General features: G+C 54.0%; 2 protein-coding genes across 2 annotated transcripts in view; both read left to right on the top strand.

The window, feature by feature from the left end:
• Positions 1-683: 683 nt before the first annotated feature.
• LOC122682699 (atherin-like) overlaps positions 684-14,612 on the top strand; it is a 32,712-nt gene continuing 18,783 nt past the window's right edge. Inside the window, exons 1-3 of the mRNA XM_043885701.1 lie at positions 684-1,013; positions 1,135-1,386; positions 1,718-1,821. Of these exons, the coding sequence (XP_043741636.1) occupies positions 684-1,013; positions 1,135-1,386; positions 1,718-1,821 (686 nt within the window). The remainder of the gene's footprint in view (positions 1,014-1,134; positions 1,387-1,717; positions 1,822-14,612) is intronic.
• The window catches only part of RAB7A (RAB7A, member RAS oncogene family), a 43,227-nt gene continuing 29,495 nt past the window's right edge, over positions 881-14,612 (top strand). The window contains exon 1 of the mRNA XM_043885312.1: positions 881-1,013. The gene's annotated coding sequence lies outside the window, so the exon portion shown is untranslated. The remainder of the gene's footprint in view (positions 1,014-14,612) is intronic.

Below are 14,612 nucleotides of genomic sequence, written 5' to 3'. Positions count from 1 at the left end.
GTGGTGGTGGCAGAGAGAGTAAGGGGTCATGTTCTGGGTATCTTTCAAAGGCTGTGGATGAGGGGTCCAAGAGAGAGAGCTTTAGTGTCCTGGAACTGCTGGTGGCTTAAAACAACAGAAATAGATTCTCTCAAATACAAAAGTCAAACTCAGCACCACCCCCCACGCCTTGCTGCTGGCATCCTTTTGATTGTGTCTACTCCATCTCCACGTGGCCTTTCCCTCTTCGTTTGTCTCTTGCAAGGAGTTAAACCAGGAGGGTCTCATCTCCAGATCCTTAATTACACCTTCAAATACACTTTTTTCCAAATCAGGTCACATCCACAGGTTCCACGATGTGGACATACCTTTTGGGTCGTCACTATTCAACCCACTACGGTAATCAAGAATGATTCCATAGTTATTGTATCCAGCGACCAAAAGAATGAAGTTTGCAGTAAAAGGCTATGAGACGAGCATGTTGTTGCAGAGGGAGCCAAAGTTCTGAGCAGCTCCTACGGTGTGCACGTGGAGCTAGAGCTGGGTGGGATTTCCCACCCTCCGCGGAGCTCTCCGGGTTCCATTTCTTCGCTCCTTTTGATCCTGAGCTGTTTAGGGGCTGAGGCTTCGGTGGGTGGGTCCAGCATGGCGCCGCCCTGCTCCCGGAGGGGCCTCCAATATGGCCGCAGTTACTGGGGGCAGACATGTTTGTGCCACGTGACTCGGGCCGGGGCAGGAGACGGCGGAACGTGACGCACGACTGGGGCGGAGCTCCGCCCCCGCAGCCCTGGCGTCGAGCGTCTCGTGACAGGTACTTCCGTTCGGGGCGGCGGCGGTGGCGGAAGTGGGAGCGGAGCCGGAGTCTTGGCCATAAAGCCCGAGGCGGCGGCGGCGGCGGCGTTGGAGACTTGGACAGGCCCGGGAGTCCGCAGGAGCCTCAGCTTGGACCTCCCCGCGCGCCCGTCACCCCCCCGTTTCCTCCTCGGCGGAGCCCTCGCGACGCGCCCGGCCCGGAGCCCAGCGAAGCGGCCGCGGTAAGCGGCGGCCCGGCCCCATCCCCCTCCTTGGCCTCGGTCGCCGGCGCGAGCCGTCCTCGTCTCGGGCAGGCCCGGCCCGGCCTCGCGGGGAGTCCCGCGCCCTCGGGCCCGGAGGCAGGCCGGCCGAGAGGTGGCCGGGTGTGACCGCGACCGGCCGCGACCCGGGCCGGCGCCGCGCACGCCCTCCTCTCGGGCCGGCCGGCCGGAGCGGCCAGGTCTGCGCGCCCGGGCGGTGGCCAGCCGGCCGGCCGCGGGGGCGCCGCCCACCCCGCCCCGATGCCAGGCCGAGCCGTGTGCTCGCCGTCCCGTCCGCCGAACGGCCGGCCGGCCGAGGGTCCCCGACGCCGGGAGTCCGCGGAGAGCCGGTCACGTGCTCCCAGCTGCCCCGGGCTCCCGGGACGCGGAGCTTTTTCTCTTAAACGCGTCGCGGGGAAGCCTGGAAGAACTTTGCAAACTTGCTGGGGGCGAACCGCTGCCGGGTGCAACGCCGTGTTAGGTCTGGACTGCGGCGGGGCGCGCCTGTGCGTTCAGCCCGGGCTTCCCGGCGAGGAACGGTTCGCGAAACTGGGCGATTGAGAATAAAGACAGCGGACACTGGGGCGCTTACTGTCTGTCGGGCGGCGTGGCGAGACCTCTGCACCGATTGTTATATTTGATTCTTAGCGGAGTCTTCTCAAGTACATTGCTGTATCCGCTGGTAGATAGCGAAGTCGAAGATCGAGGAGGTTAAGTCACTGGTCCAAGGTCGCGGAGCGGAGATCGGAGTGCGGGTCCCTGAAGCTTGGGATCTGTCTCTTGCCACCCGGTATCTGCCTCTCCACGTCTTTTCTTGTGATGTGACGTTGGCAGCCTTCTCTGGTAGCATTAGTTCTGCCTTAAAACCACAACATGTTCCGTTTTCAGTTGTGAGTTATAACGCTTTTTTTTTTTTTTGGTAGTGTCGCGCCAGTCGATTGGAAATTCTAAAATTCTAGTAGAGTTGTTATTTGAGGTTTGAAAACTTTTGTCACCTTGGTCTCCTGTCAAATGAGTTGGGCTGGCCATCTTGCGTGTGGACCTTTCCTGAAGCCTTAGTGCATGGGTGTCCGGCCAGTTGGTTCTTTACTGTTGGAAATTCTGTATCTTCTCTTTGGATTCCAAAAGAACAGGCTCTTGTCTCTTCCTTGTGACTGAAGCAGCTGATTACCCGCATGACTTCTCATCCGTGGATTAATAAAGTCTCCTGTTAGCGTGCTTCTCTATTCAGACTTAGGAGAGTTTGTTCAGTTTTGAGTCAAGAGCTGGAAAGTGAGTCCTGAGTACTTCTCCTGAAGGTCCTGTTCAAGCTAGAAGTTGGTGCCTACTACTTTATCGTAGTCTGATTTCTTTTTTTTGGTTACCCGGTCGGATATATTGAAGTGAGTAATCTGCGTGGTTGCTGTAACTGTTGTTTGTGTTTGGAGCAGAGTAATGGTGATGAGTGGCTTTTCATCCATTCATCAGATGTTTTCAGTATGAACCGAGCATCAGGCATGGCTGAGTATTGACTCGGGGAGATAGGCCTGGTTCTTGTCCTCAAGGACGTTAAAAGCGATGAGTGGTCATGGCCAGGAATTCTCTCGTGGAGTGGCATGATGGTACTGTAGATGTTGAGATTTTTCATAAGGGAGAGTTATTTTTCATCTCAGCAAGTACATCTGTGGTAATCTAGACAGCATGGTGTTCTGCCCTAACTTGAAGGCTTTGTTAATTTTAACAGCAGCGTTTGGTTTGGTTTGCTTTTGAAGAGGGTGTGTAGAAGATAATATCACAGTTTCTAACTGATTGTGCTTTTTTTTTTTTTTTTGATTGTGCTTTTTAAAGAGTAACTTTTAGCTCTAAACTTGTTCTTTTGCTCTGGGGCATTTGTTGTTCACTCCACATGGAGTTTGTGTCGCCAGAAGCTTCCAGGACGGGTGTTAGCTGTTGGGGGCTCTCTGAGCAGAGATACTCTTGTGGGGCTGAGGCGGCTGCTTTGCCTGATAGCACAGGTTTGATGTACCAGGGTCACCCTAGGTAATCTCCACCAGCCCTCTGGCTCCCTTGGTTCACGGGGGATGCGAGTTTTACATTTGCTGTAGGATTGCCTGAGTAAACAAGCAGAAGGGGGGAGTGGAATGTGGAGGACACTCTAAAAATAGCTTTATTGGTACGTTTTTCCAGGTAATTGTAAGCAATCTCCTGAGGCAGAAATATTTTTTGGTGCCAAACAAGTCTAAGCCACCCCTCCGAACCCCATAATCAAAGGCCATTGCTTTACAGTAAAGTGTGGCTTTGAATCCAGTTCCTTACTCTACCACCAAATAAGGCAAAAAAAAAAAAGGTTTTGGTTGGTTATTTCCTTAGCTGTTAGTAAATTTCCAAAGGGACCTGTACTCAGTATATACTTGTTCTTTCATTTGGCATTGGTGTTCCTATGTGAGGGTGTAGCAAACCCAGATCCCACACGTGGGACTGTTGTTTTACGAACTGTTTCTCCGAAATTGACCTAAATGTTTGTCTTTACTTCTGTCTTGAGTTGTCTGGTTCTCCACCTAGCAGTTCACATATGACTGAGGGAACTGGACCAGTCACTGGACTGGGAGTTATACAAGCGGGTGTTCTGGGGAAGTCAGGAGGAGTCCCGAGCGAGGCCCAGATGGGGGTTCTCCCAGTGCTGCGGTCATCTGGAAATCGGCTCCCTGCTCCCCACCCCGCTTTGCAGCTCCTGGCTTTGTGTTGCCTCGTGTCTCCCCTGCAGGGTCGCCAGCATCCGCTCCTGTGTGTGATCAGACACACGTCCGGGGACGCCGTCTCCAAACTCTGCTTCCGTCTGCAGTTTGCTGCAATGTGTTCATCTTCTCAGTTATTGGCTCTCATCTCTCCCCTCTGTTTTCTGCCTTTTCCTTCCCATGTACGGCATTAAATACAAAAATAGTTTGCATTTATGTTTTAAAACTTTTTAATGGTGGTTGTGGTCAGTGTGACTTGTGAGTCAAAGGTAAAAGTGATGCAGTGGGGAAATCAGGGCAGGCTCTTCAGCGCTGTCTCCCACTAGTTTCAATTTCAGTACTCCAGGCTGTGATTTCAAAAACAAATTTAAGAATAGCTACTTGCAGAATGCCTCTGTGGGGGAGGAAGTGAGCTCGGCAGCTGGTTCCAGGGGTGACACGCAGTCCTGGCCGAGCTCTCCTGCCTGGAGATGCAGCACTTAATGCAGGGGATCGCAGGCCTCGCCCGGCTGCTCTATTTCGGTGATGTCATCACTGCCGAGGAGAGCACTCTGAGTCCCTTGTCCGTTTCCTGGCCTTGCTGGGCTGCTCGCTGTCCGGCAGAGCAGCTCCGAGGAGGCCTGTGAGGGGGGCTGGGGGCTGGGCGAGGCCTGCGTGTGAACCTGCCGCCAGGTGCCACACGCTGGCTTCCCTGGTCTCCCCACCCTGTCCGGTGTGAGCGGCTTGCTGCCTGCTACTGGCCTTCCTGGCCTGACCCAGCTCCGCTAGGGAGTCTCTGAAACATGACCCTGTGGACACCATCGGTTTCCCATTCTGGTATGCAATTTTAATTTTTAAAAGCTGATTTCCATTTGAGTTGTTTGCGAGTACACAACAAAGCTACTATGAATTAACCTTTAAAGAACTCGATCATAACAGCACAGAAATTTGGGAAAAACAGTGCCCTTTACATGTGTCTTTCAGTCAGGCTGCCGAGAGTTCTCTGGGCACTTATGGGTCCGGGGCCCCCAGAAATAACTCAGGGTTGCCCCGGCAGCCCGTAGGTTAAAAGACTCACTAAAATCCCCTGACCTGTGCGTTGCTGTGGATGGTTGTTAAGAGCACTTCTGTAGAAACTTCGCTACAGATACTCGTTTTGCTAGCATTTGGGTAGTGCTTCCAGTCCCACAGGGTCCCAGCTGGCGCCCGCAGCTGTCTGCAGGTTCAGGGCGGCTGAGCCTGGTGCTCAGGGGGCCCGGCTGCTTGTGCAGGTCGGGATCTCTTGGAACGCACTGAGGCTCTGACACCCCAGCCTGGCTTTTGGGTTTTTCATGATTTGCTCTAAAGCCCTCAGCTCTCGACTCCTTATAAAAACGTTATTCTTCCTCCACTGAAAAGTGCTAGTTGCTCGGTTGTGTCTGACTCTTTGCGACCCCGTGGATTGTAGCCCGCCAGGCTCCTCTGTCCATGGGATTTTCAGGCAAGAATGCTGGAGTGGGTTTCCATGCCCTTTTCCAGGGGATCTTCCTGACCCAGGGATCAAACCCAGGTCTCCTGCATGGCAGGTGGATTCTTTACCAGCTGAGCCACCAGGGAAGCCTTACTTTTTATTTAAAGTGGTGTTTCTCTTTTGCTGATTATTAAACTAGTCGCTTCTTTAAAAAAAAAAAAAAAGCTAGGAAAATACAGAAGTGAAAAAGAAGAGAAATGTAATTCACTATCCGTAGGAAGACCAGAGTGTTAATTGGTAGTTTTACTCTTATGAACGCCTTCCTTTAATGAGATTGAGTTTTAAAGAGATGGTGTGACAAAGCAGCCGTGGGCATTCGTTGGCTCCTCTGACAGGTGGGGGAGCTGGGGGCCAGGGGACAAGCTGTGCGTCCAACTCTGTAGTGGCAGCCAGAGAAGAACCTGGTGAGTCCAGCTGGGTGGTGAGGTTGACTTGCCGTGCTGACAGTGGATCAGTACGGCGTTGCAGCTTGTCTTTTCTACATTTTACTAAACTCCGAATTTGCAGTGGGACGTATGAAGACTGTGCAAGTAAGTGAGAAACTTGGGGAGTTTTCATAGACTCGGAAGGCCCCTTGTGCCTCCTTGAGGTCATTGTCATCCTCTCTTGGTTTTTTCTTTAACTTGTAAGCACTGTGGGGTTTTTTGTCTGTGTCTCTGTTGGTCATACACGCTGCGCCCTCTTGTCTCTGTCTCCGTGTTGTCTGACACTCTCTGCTGGGTGCAGCCCCGACTCCGTTTCCAGTGTTCCCAAGTGCTTCTTCCCTTGGCCCACCATGATGTTTGTGTTAACTTCGTGATGCGCGTTTGGGTAGCTTGTAGCGTGTGGCTGGTAGAAGTAATGCTGTACTGGGAGCTCCCTGGTGCTCCGGTGGTTAAGACCCCACACTCCCCTGCAGGCGGCCCAGGCTCCATCACTGGCCAGGGAGCTAGAGCAGAGTGGCCAAAAAGAAACTCTGTGTGAATAGTCCTGGATCCGTCTTCTGATCGGCGTGTGTGCACATTTCCATTATGTCAGTACTGAGGAGTGGAAAGGCTGGGTTCTAGCCGGTGTATCTGTAGATTGTTAGGCCACTGTAACAAAACAAACTTACTGGGTCTTAATTTTGGAGCCTGGAAGTCTCAAGTTTGAGTGCTGGCAGAGCTGGTTTCCTCGGAGGCCCCTTCCCTTGAGTTGTGGGGACCATCTGCTCCCTGTTTGCCCACCCTGTCTTTCCTCTGAAGGGTTCTGCGTCCTAACCCCCTCTTCTCGGGACCCCAGTTAGATCCATTAGGGCCCGCAGGACCTCGTCTAATCTCCCTCACCCTGTAAGGGCTCCATCTCCAGCTGCAGTCACGGTCTGACATTGTGAGGTGGTGGGGTTAGATCTGGAGTTGGGGGGCCACAGTCCAGCCACAACCGTGTGTGCGGTGCTGTGGTGGACCCGGCTCGGTTCCCACAGTCCTGCCGCTTCCACGCCCACCAGCCGTGTGTCAGGGTTCTAGATGCTCCGCATCTTTGCTGACGCACCTTCATTTTGCCCCTGGGGTGCTAGCGTTGCACCCCCATCTGGTGCTGGCATGGGCAGTGCTTGAGCGGGTGGGGAGGTTGGTTTTGGACCACAATGCGTCAAAATTTGAGACTGCCTCTTGTGAATGCTTCTTGAATCCACCGGGGATAGAAAAGCAGAGAGGCTTCAGTAGGGGAGCAGGTAGCCCTCCACACTGCCCTGTGGGAGCGTCTGCATTTATCATCTGACTCACTCCTGGGGGTGGAGCTGCCTTCAGATGGTCACCTGTAGGGTATAAAGGTAGCCCTAGGAGAGTTTTTCTTTGACCTGACACTTGGGTTCTTAAAACACTGGACTCCCTGATGTATGCTCAGAATAGGTCTGGATTGCGTGTTCTGACCGAGCATTTAGACGGTAGCTGGTGTTTGACCAGCAGCTTTCGGGCTGAGTGCTGGCTGTAGACCTGGGGTCCCTGGGGTAGTGTTGCCCCGCCCCTCCCCCACACTCACCTTGAGGGCAGGGGTGAGTCACGGCTCCAGGATGAGTTGAGACACTGCTCAGTAGCTTGATATTTCTCCAGTTCTAACTTTGCACACTGGGTTGCTATTCGTGGCATGTAAGTTTTGCTTCTGGGCCAGTGATGAATATGGATAGCCTTCCTGAATGATAAGTTATGCGCTCTGTGTTCGTTGGACGCAGTTTTATTGTCTGCTAAAACAAAGTGCGGCTGACAGCTGCGGGGAGGATCGGATAAGAAGCTCTGGAGGTTTTGGAGTCATCGTAGAAATGAGACAGATGCCAGTCTCAGAAACGTTAGAGGAGGTCAGTGGCTGGCTCAGAGGGTGCTGCGCAGACGTCCGGGAGAGTACCTCAGAGGGGGGCCAGGGAGAGCCGTTGGAGGGCGCTAGAGGGAGTGGACGGGGGCGGGGGGCATAGGACAGGTGAGGGGCTGTGGCACTGGGACTCGGGAGTGGCCGTCTGTGTGGGGAGCGGACGAGCCCCGGGCACGGTGGGGGGTTGGCCGTGGTCCTTTCCCCTGACCCGCACAGCCTGGTGGGTAAGGAGGACGGTGTCTCAGTCACCCACGAGGAGTGGCTGTGATGGTCCAGTTCACCTAAAGACACACGCTCTCAGAGGTGAGCGGGGTTAGGACTGGAATACAGAGGGCACGCTGCAGCCTTCAGGGATGTACTTCCTCAGACGTGCCTGCAGCACCGTTAAAGTCAGGGGCTGGTTTGGGGGGATTGACTGGAGAAAGAGAGCAGGTAGTTCGGTTTTCTTCTATAGCCGCTCGCCGTGTGGGCTCTTCCGAATGGTTTACGGGTGGTGTTTTATTAGGTAAATGTCTGCAATGGTCTAAAGCTGATGGCAGATGTTCAAACTCCTGAAAAACAGTGTGTGTGGCTTCTCTTGTTTTCCAGTCTTCCTTACCAAAAAGAAAAAGGAAAGGCAGTCATTCCGGTCTCTTGAAAAGGACCCTTAGCTCTTCGTTTGGCACCTGCCTTTAGAACAGTGGGAGCATCCCTTTAAAGACTCTATTGATCAGGGCTGCAAAGTCCTTGTGACAAGAATTGCTTTCCAGGGAGCTTGACTCTCTGAAAAGTGGCTCCATGTGAATGTGACACCTTGGAAAAAAGTATGTGTGTGTGTCTATATATACACAGCCTCTTTACATTTTAGAGAGCTTAGCGCTCACCTTGAAGCAGCATCTGAGTTGTCAGCATCTGTTTCCAGATGAGAGACCCACCAGAAAGAACATGCTTGGTATCACGGTCCAGCGCTGCGTGTTCCAGGTCGGGACGCGTGTCTTTAACCCCAACAGCGCTGAGAACACCTCCTATGGAAGCACAGCCTCTGTGAATTTTAGTGATACGGTGTTGTGTTTATTTAAAAATGATTTGGAAAGACGGATGCTTTGACAGGTCTGTTTCTTCTGAAGTGTAAATTTCACGCAGAGTCTGACTGAACTGGCTGTGTTGCTCAGCAGTAACACACCACCTCCGAGTGGCCGCAGACCACCGCTCGTTCGCTTTCTGCGGGTGCGGGTGCCCGCTGTGGTCTGCGCCACCCTCCCGCCGCTGGAGGGTCCCAGCCGTTACTTCTGGCTGGAGCGTGTCAGGGCGCCCGGAGCAGGAGGCCTGGGCCGTGCTGGGCAGTGGGGGAGGTTGACCGGCTGCTTCGAGGCCGCGGCTGCTGGGGAGGTGCCTGGTGTGCGGGTTCCCGTCCTGGCCTGCTGGCCTTTTGGGCGCCCGGCACCCCTTTGCGCAGTCCCTCTGTCTCCTTGAGCAGGAGGGCTGAGCTCGGCGTCAGGGGAAGGGAGCGGTGCGCCCGCGTCCTCCCTGCCGTCCGCGCTCTCCGGGCCCACTCCATCCTCCCTGTCGCGTGCGCCGGTGGTCCTGGCCCTGCATAGCCGTGTCTGTGTCGTCCGGCCTGCCGAGCCTGCCTGCCCTGAGTGCGCTTTGCTCCTGCCCTCGGTCCGGCCCCGCCGCGCCCCTCCTGTCCGCGCTCATCGCGCCTACCGCCTCGCCTGGTGCCAGCGGCCTCGCTTCCTAAGCGTTCTGGCCGTGTTCCCCTCAGTCTCACCTCTCACTGAATCCTCGGGTGGCTCTTAGACACCTGTCTTTCACAGGTTCTGTGGGTGCCGCACCTGCTCTCGAAGGCTCTTAGGGGAGACCCTAGACTGCTTGTTTAAACCAGTAAGCCTTTCGGGAGGGGAGCACCGTGCAGCTTGCGGGACCTGAGTTCCCTGACCAGAGGTTGCCCGCGGGCCACAGCAGGGAAAGCCTGGATCCTGAGACTAGGCTGCCAGGAGCTCCACACCCTAGACTGACCTGTGGGTTCCCCCAGAAAGTAGCCACCTGAAAGGAAGAGCTGAAATACATCCCCAAAGTGGCTTTTGATAGACACCCCCCGCCCCGTGGTGCTCCCTGGCTGAAAAGGAGCGCACACCTGTGACTGCCTCCCCTTGCTTGGAATCAGCGGGCCTGGAGCCAGGGGCATTGTCGAGGCTTCCTGAAGCAGTGCCACACGATGGCTCTGAGGAGAGTGGCTGAGCTTCGGTTTCCATGGCTGCACAATGAGAATTCAGCATCCCCCTTTATTCCCAGTTTCACTTTTTGCTGTTTCAGTTACCTTCTGTTAGCCACGGTCCAAAAACACTAGATTGAAGTTTCCAGATGTAAACCGTTGGTCATCTGACAGTGCGTGCTGTTGTCAGCAGCGTGACGGAGCCTCGCGCCCGTCTTGGTCCTCCCCACCTGGGGTCTCAGGCATCCAGGCTTGGAGCCTGCAGTGGGGTCCGCGGGTGGGTCGGGCGCAGGCCCTGCGCCAGGCGGGCAGCTCACCTCTCACGAGGAGGCGGGGGGCATGGTGCGGCCAGAGGCCTTGAGAGAGACCACACTCACGTGCGTTCAGTGCAGTGTGTCGTTAGTAACATTCTGTGCCTAACTTACACGTGACCACAGACGTAGAGGTATGAAGGGCCCACTGTGCGTGGGCTCCGGTCTTCTCCGTGGCTTCTGGCGTCCACTGGGGTCTCGGGGTGTGTCTCCCACGGACGGGGCCCGGACTGCGCACAGGCTCCTTCATACTTTGCCTCTTGGGCTCTTGCTCACCTGTGGTGGCTTTTGCAAGATGATGTCGCTGAAGTGCAAAAGACCCTTCCGGCCATTTGAAAAGCCAGGGCCTCTGTGGAGCCCTGCGCGTTCACTTCCTGCTGGGTGGGGAGGTCTTCCTAAATGGCGCAGCATAGGCGTCTCGGGGAGGGGTCTCCGTTACCCTTCTGGATTACTGGGTGCCCATGCTTCCAGACTCACCCTCTCCTCCAGAAGGGCTCGCTCCGCGCACACACGCTCCGCAGCTGCTTGTGAACCACCCCACCCCCCCCCTCACGCAGCACTTTGCCTTGTCGTGCCCACTGCTGCCCCTCTCACACTGCCCACACCAAAATGTAACCGTCCTCTGGCCGTCTCAGTTACTTCCGCCTCTTCTCTGTAACAGAATCACGCACTCTCTGTCCACTTCCGTGATCATGTCCCTAAGATCCCGTGATTGTACGTCCCTAGAATTTGGTACTTGTTATTATTGTGCCCCCAGGAGGGTTGTGTAGTTAGCTATTTGTAGTTGGAAGATTCTATCTATATAGGTGTCACTTTTTTTAGTGGTTGCCAGTGTAACTACTGGGGAAAATTTTAAAAGTGCCTCATTGTTTAACATTTACCTTTCTTTGATTAATGGATAAAATTTTATAAAAAGGGGATTAGCTATTTTTCTTTTGTTATTTGGCTTTTCTTCTTGAAGGCCCAGGGGAAGGTTTTTTTAAAAAAATATATAACAAGGATGTTTTTATGTAATAGCTTTTAAGAGTATTTTTTGTATAGGAAGAACATGATCGGTTTTTCATGTTGCAGTGTTCCTGGTTTCTTTCTCTTGCTTGGTTCAGTTGACGCTGTGTTTTTGTCCTATAGAAACTTTAAATAGTCACACCTGTTAACTTGTTTCATTTTCTGCATTCTGTTTTATCCTTCGGCCTTCTCCTTCCCTGTGCCAGTTTTTTCCCCTAGTACCTAGCATGTCTGAAAGTTCTGTGTAATGTGGTGTTAGACAGCTCTTTCCATATGTATGCTTGCTCCGGCATTTCACTGCACTGTCATCCTTTTTTCACCAGCTAGACATTTTTTCATCGCACACACTAACTTCCTCCCCACGCGTCTTTCCTAGATGCCCTGTTCCATTCTTTGTTTCCAGGACATTGCCGCTGTCTTGCTGGCTTCTCTGCTTCGTGATCCCTTTTGACAAGCTTGTAGTTGCCCGTCTTCATAGACCTCTGTTGAAGCTGTGCTCAGAGACGCGTCTGCTCCTGAGTACATCGGTGCTCCTCCTGCCGCTGTCCTCTGTCCTTGACTAGCTTTTCTGAGAGATTGATTCGTGGGATTGGGGGGATGGCCTGGTGGAGGGAGGAAGGACCGGCCCCCCGGGTCACGTGCCGGGTCTGCCGCAGGAGAGCACCTGGCTCCCGGGCCCGAGCATGAGCCTCAGCCCGGTGTGTCCCGGTCGCCTGGAGAGATGGCCTGGGACGCAGGCGGCCGGGCTTGGTTGTGATCGTGATGCTCTCCAGCGTCTCCCGTGGTGCCGCCTCTGGCCCCCTGCAGCATCTGAGCAGATGCAGTGACCTCATGATGTGCACTCCGGGTGCATTTCTAAAACGTTTTCGTCATTTAATGTTTGTCCAGGGGTGGCATGTAGGATCTTAGCGCGTTAAAAAATGCTTCTTTTTATGAATTAATTTTCACAAATAAAGGGTAGACTATTGGGCCAGTCTTAATTTTCATGACTTTCAAGGAAATGTTAGCAGTCTGAGTTGGGAAAGCAGTTACCTTTCTGTCAGGAGAAAGGAGCCTCGTCACCCAGTCCTCCCCTCTTTCTCTTGCTTGTTGACCTCTAACAGTGCAGCTCACCGTCTGTGCATGTGGACTCCTGTCTGCTCCCCAGACTCGCAGGTACCCGCAGTCTCTGGGGAGGAGGAGGGGAAGGCTCGTGGCCCATGTTAGCCCAGTCGAGAGGCCTGGCAGGGGGTCCCCTGCGGGGGCTGCGGTCAGGTCTGGAAGAGGGACGGCTGTGCTGGGGAGGCCCACGAGTCCCGGAGGGTGTCCTGTGTTGGCCCAGGAGGGGGCCTTGGACACACGTCTGCGTTCCTCGGTCTCTCCACCTGGAGACCATGGTGGACCCTCTGGTGGCTTGTTTTCACTACCAAAACCATTTGTAGGCTTCAGCTTAACAGAGTGTGAGCCGAATTTGTACCCTTAAAAAAACTAACTGCATTTGGTAGTACATGTGACTCTGCCTGGCATTATTCATGTGTTGTGACTATGTGTTTTGGAGTGAAGACAGAGTCTTCCCTCCGTGGGCTCTTTTTTGGCTGAGATGCGTGGAGGGGAGGAGACGAGGGGACCTGAGACCCTCCGTCCATGTCGTGGTCGTGCCTAGAAGCAGCCCCCTGGGTTCTGGACCTCGCTCAGTGTGAGGTGGTGGTCGGCCGTGAAGAGGGCGGTCTGGCGAGTTGGGGCTGGGTGCAGCGCGTGTGCAGCGTGGGGCGGGGTTGAGGGGGTTGCGCTTTCAGCTGCGTGGTTATTCGAGAGCCCAGGTAGAAATGCTGTGATGGGGCTGAAAGCAGTTTTGTGGTGGTCTTGTTTTCGCCCTGACCACAGTTTGCCACCAGAGCCGATCCATGTTTTCACGTTGAAACACACGGTGATTCCCGTGGTGGAGATGCTCTGCGGCTGGAACGGCGCAGGTGTGATGCGGCCCAGCCTGGTCAGGTTGAAGCTCTGAAAGCAGTGAAGCCTGTTTGACCTGCTTGGGTAGCGGGGGTGGGCAGTCCTGAGAGGAAGCAGGCTCACTGCAAAGGAGGAAGCGGTCCTGCTGGGCGGTGCTGGCGAGCCGGGACCTGGCCACCCCTGCCTCTGGTGACAGAGGGGCTCTCACTTCCCCTGCTGCCTGGCGGTGCTCACGTCACACTCAGGGCCACTGATGGTCAGCTCTTGATGCCGTTTGGCTGTTGTTGCTGGAGGAAGGACTTGTTGGATGGGATTTGCTGGCTGTTAGCACATCAGTTCTTCAAACATTGTAGCCTGTGGGTTGCTCACGGATACAAGTAACTGCTGCAGAAAAAGCTGCTCAGAGAGAAGGTTTCTGGTGGGAGGACTCAGTGCTTCCCCGCAGAGACTGTTGGCTGTGGTTTCTTATGTGTGTTTCCAGAAAGATGTTTAAGGCAAAAGAAGCGGAATATTGTAGCCAATATCCAGGTTCCTAATGTGCTTGGGGTTAGAATATAGAGTTGGAAGTATTGATTTCAGCTGCAGCCTTGGGCCCTAGACAGTTGTCCCGGAATAAAGACTCTAGAGGTAGACTCTGTGCCACGCTCCTCTTAATGCTGGGTCCACCGCCAGTGTTCTGAACAGTGTGTGAAGCCACAGCCTCGGGTTTGATGTTGGGGTCTGTGCTGTTAGAGGAGCGGATCTTTGCTTCATCCCTTCCTGTGGTCACAAGAGTTTTACGGAAGGAGGTACTTTGAAGGAAGGGTGACTCATTCTGATGGTTTGCCAAAACTAGAAACCACATCATACGTTATGCTGGAAGGATATGCATGTACCTGGCATTTTCTGCTGAGAGAATTAGCAGTGATTCAAGGGCTTAGATGAGTTTGATCAAGGTCTAGAAATCGGACAAAATCACTGATAGTTAAAGACTGTAGACCACAGTGATGTTATGCAAAATGGTGGGCTAGGAAACCTGAGCAGCAGCCCCCTACCAGGTCAGCACTGAGCTGGAAAGAATGGTTGGAATTGGCTGTTTTGGAGCCCCGGGGTCTGGCTGGATGAAGCCTTGCAAGGAGACGGCTGCTGGTTTTGCGAGTGGTGTGCTCAGGGTGAGAGTGGTGTGCTCACGGTGAACGCTTCTAGCTCACAGCAGACAGCAGCCCTGCAGGGAGGGAGACAGATCTCCAGAACACCACAGTGAAACTCTCAACAACAGAAAATACGGACCATACAGAGAACCGCAGGAAGAAATGCAAGGAGATCCAGCCAGTCAATTCTAAAGGAAATCAGTCCTGAATACTCATTGGAAGGACTGATGCTGAAGCTGAAACTCCAGTACTTTGGCCACCTGATGCGAAGAACTGACTCACCTGAAAAGACCCTGATGCTGGGAAAGACTGAAGGCGGGAGGAGAAGGGGACAGAGGATGAGATGGTTGGATGGCATCACCCACTCGATGAACGTGAGTTTGAATAAGCTCTGGGAGTTGGTGATGGACATGGAGGCCTGGCGTGCTGCAGTCCTTGGGGTCGCAAAGAGTCGGACACGACTGAGCGACTGAACTGAAGTGAC

Source organism: Cervus elaphus, chromosome 24 (assembly GCF_910594005.1).
Source record: "Cervus elaphus chromosome 24, mCerEla1.1, whole genome shotgun sequence".
Classification (NCBI taxonomy): domain Eukaryota; kingdom Metazoa; phylum Chordata; class Mammalia; order Artiodactyla; family Cervidae; genus Cervus; species Cervus elaphus.
The sequence above is the reverse complement of the archived record's forward strand: the minus strand, read 5'-3'. Positions and strand labels throughout refer to the sequence as shown.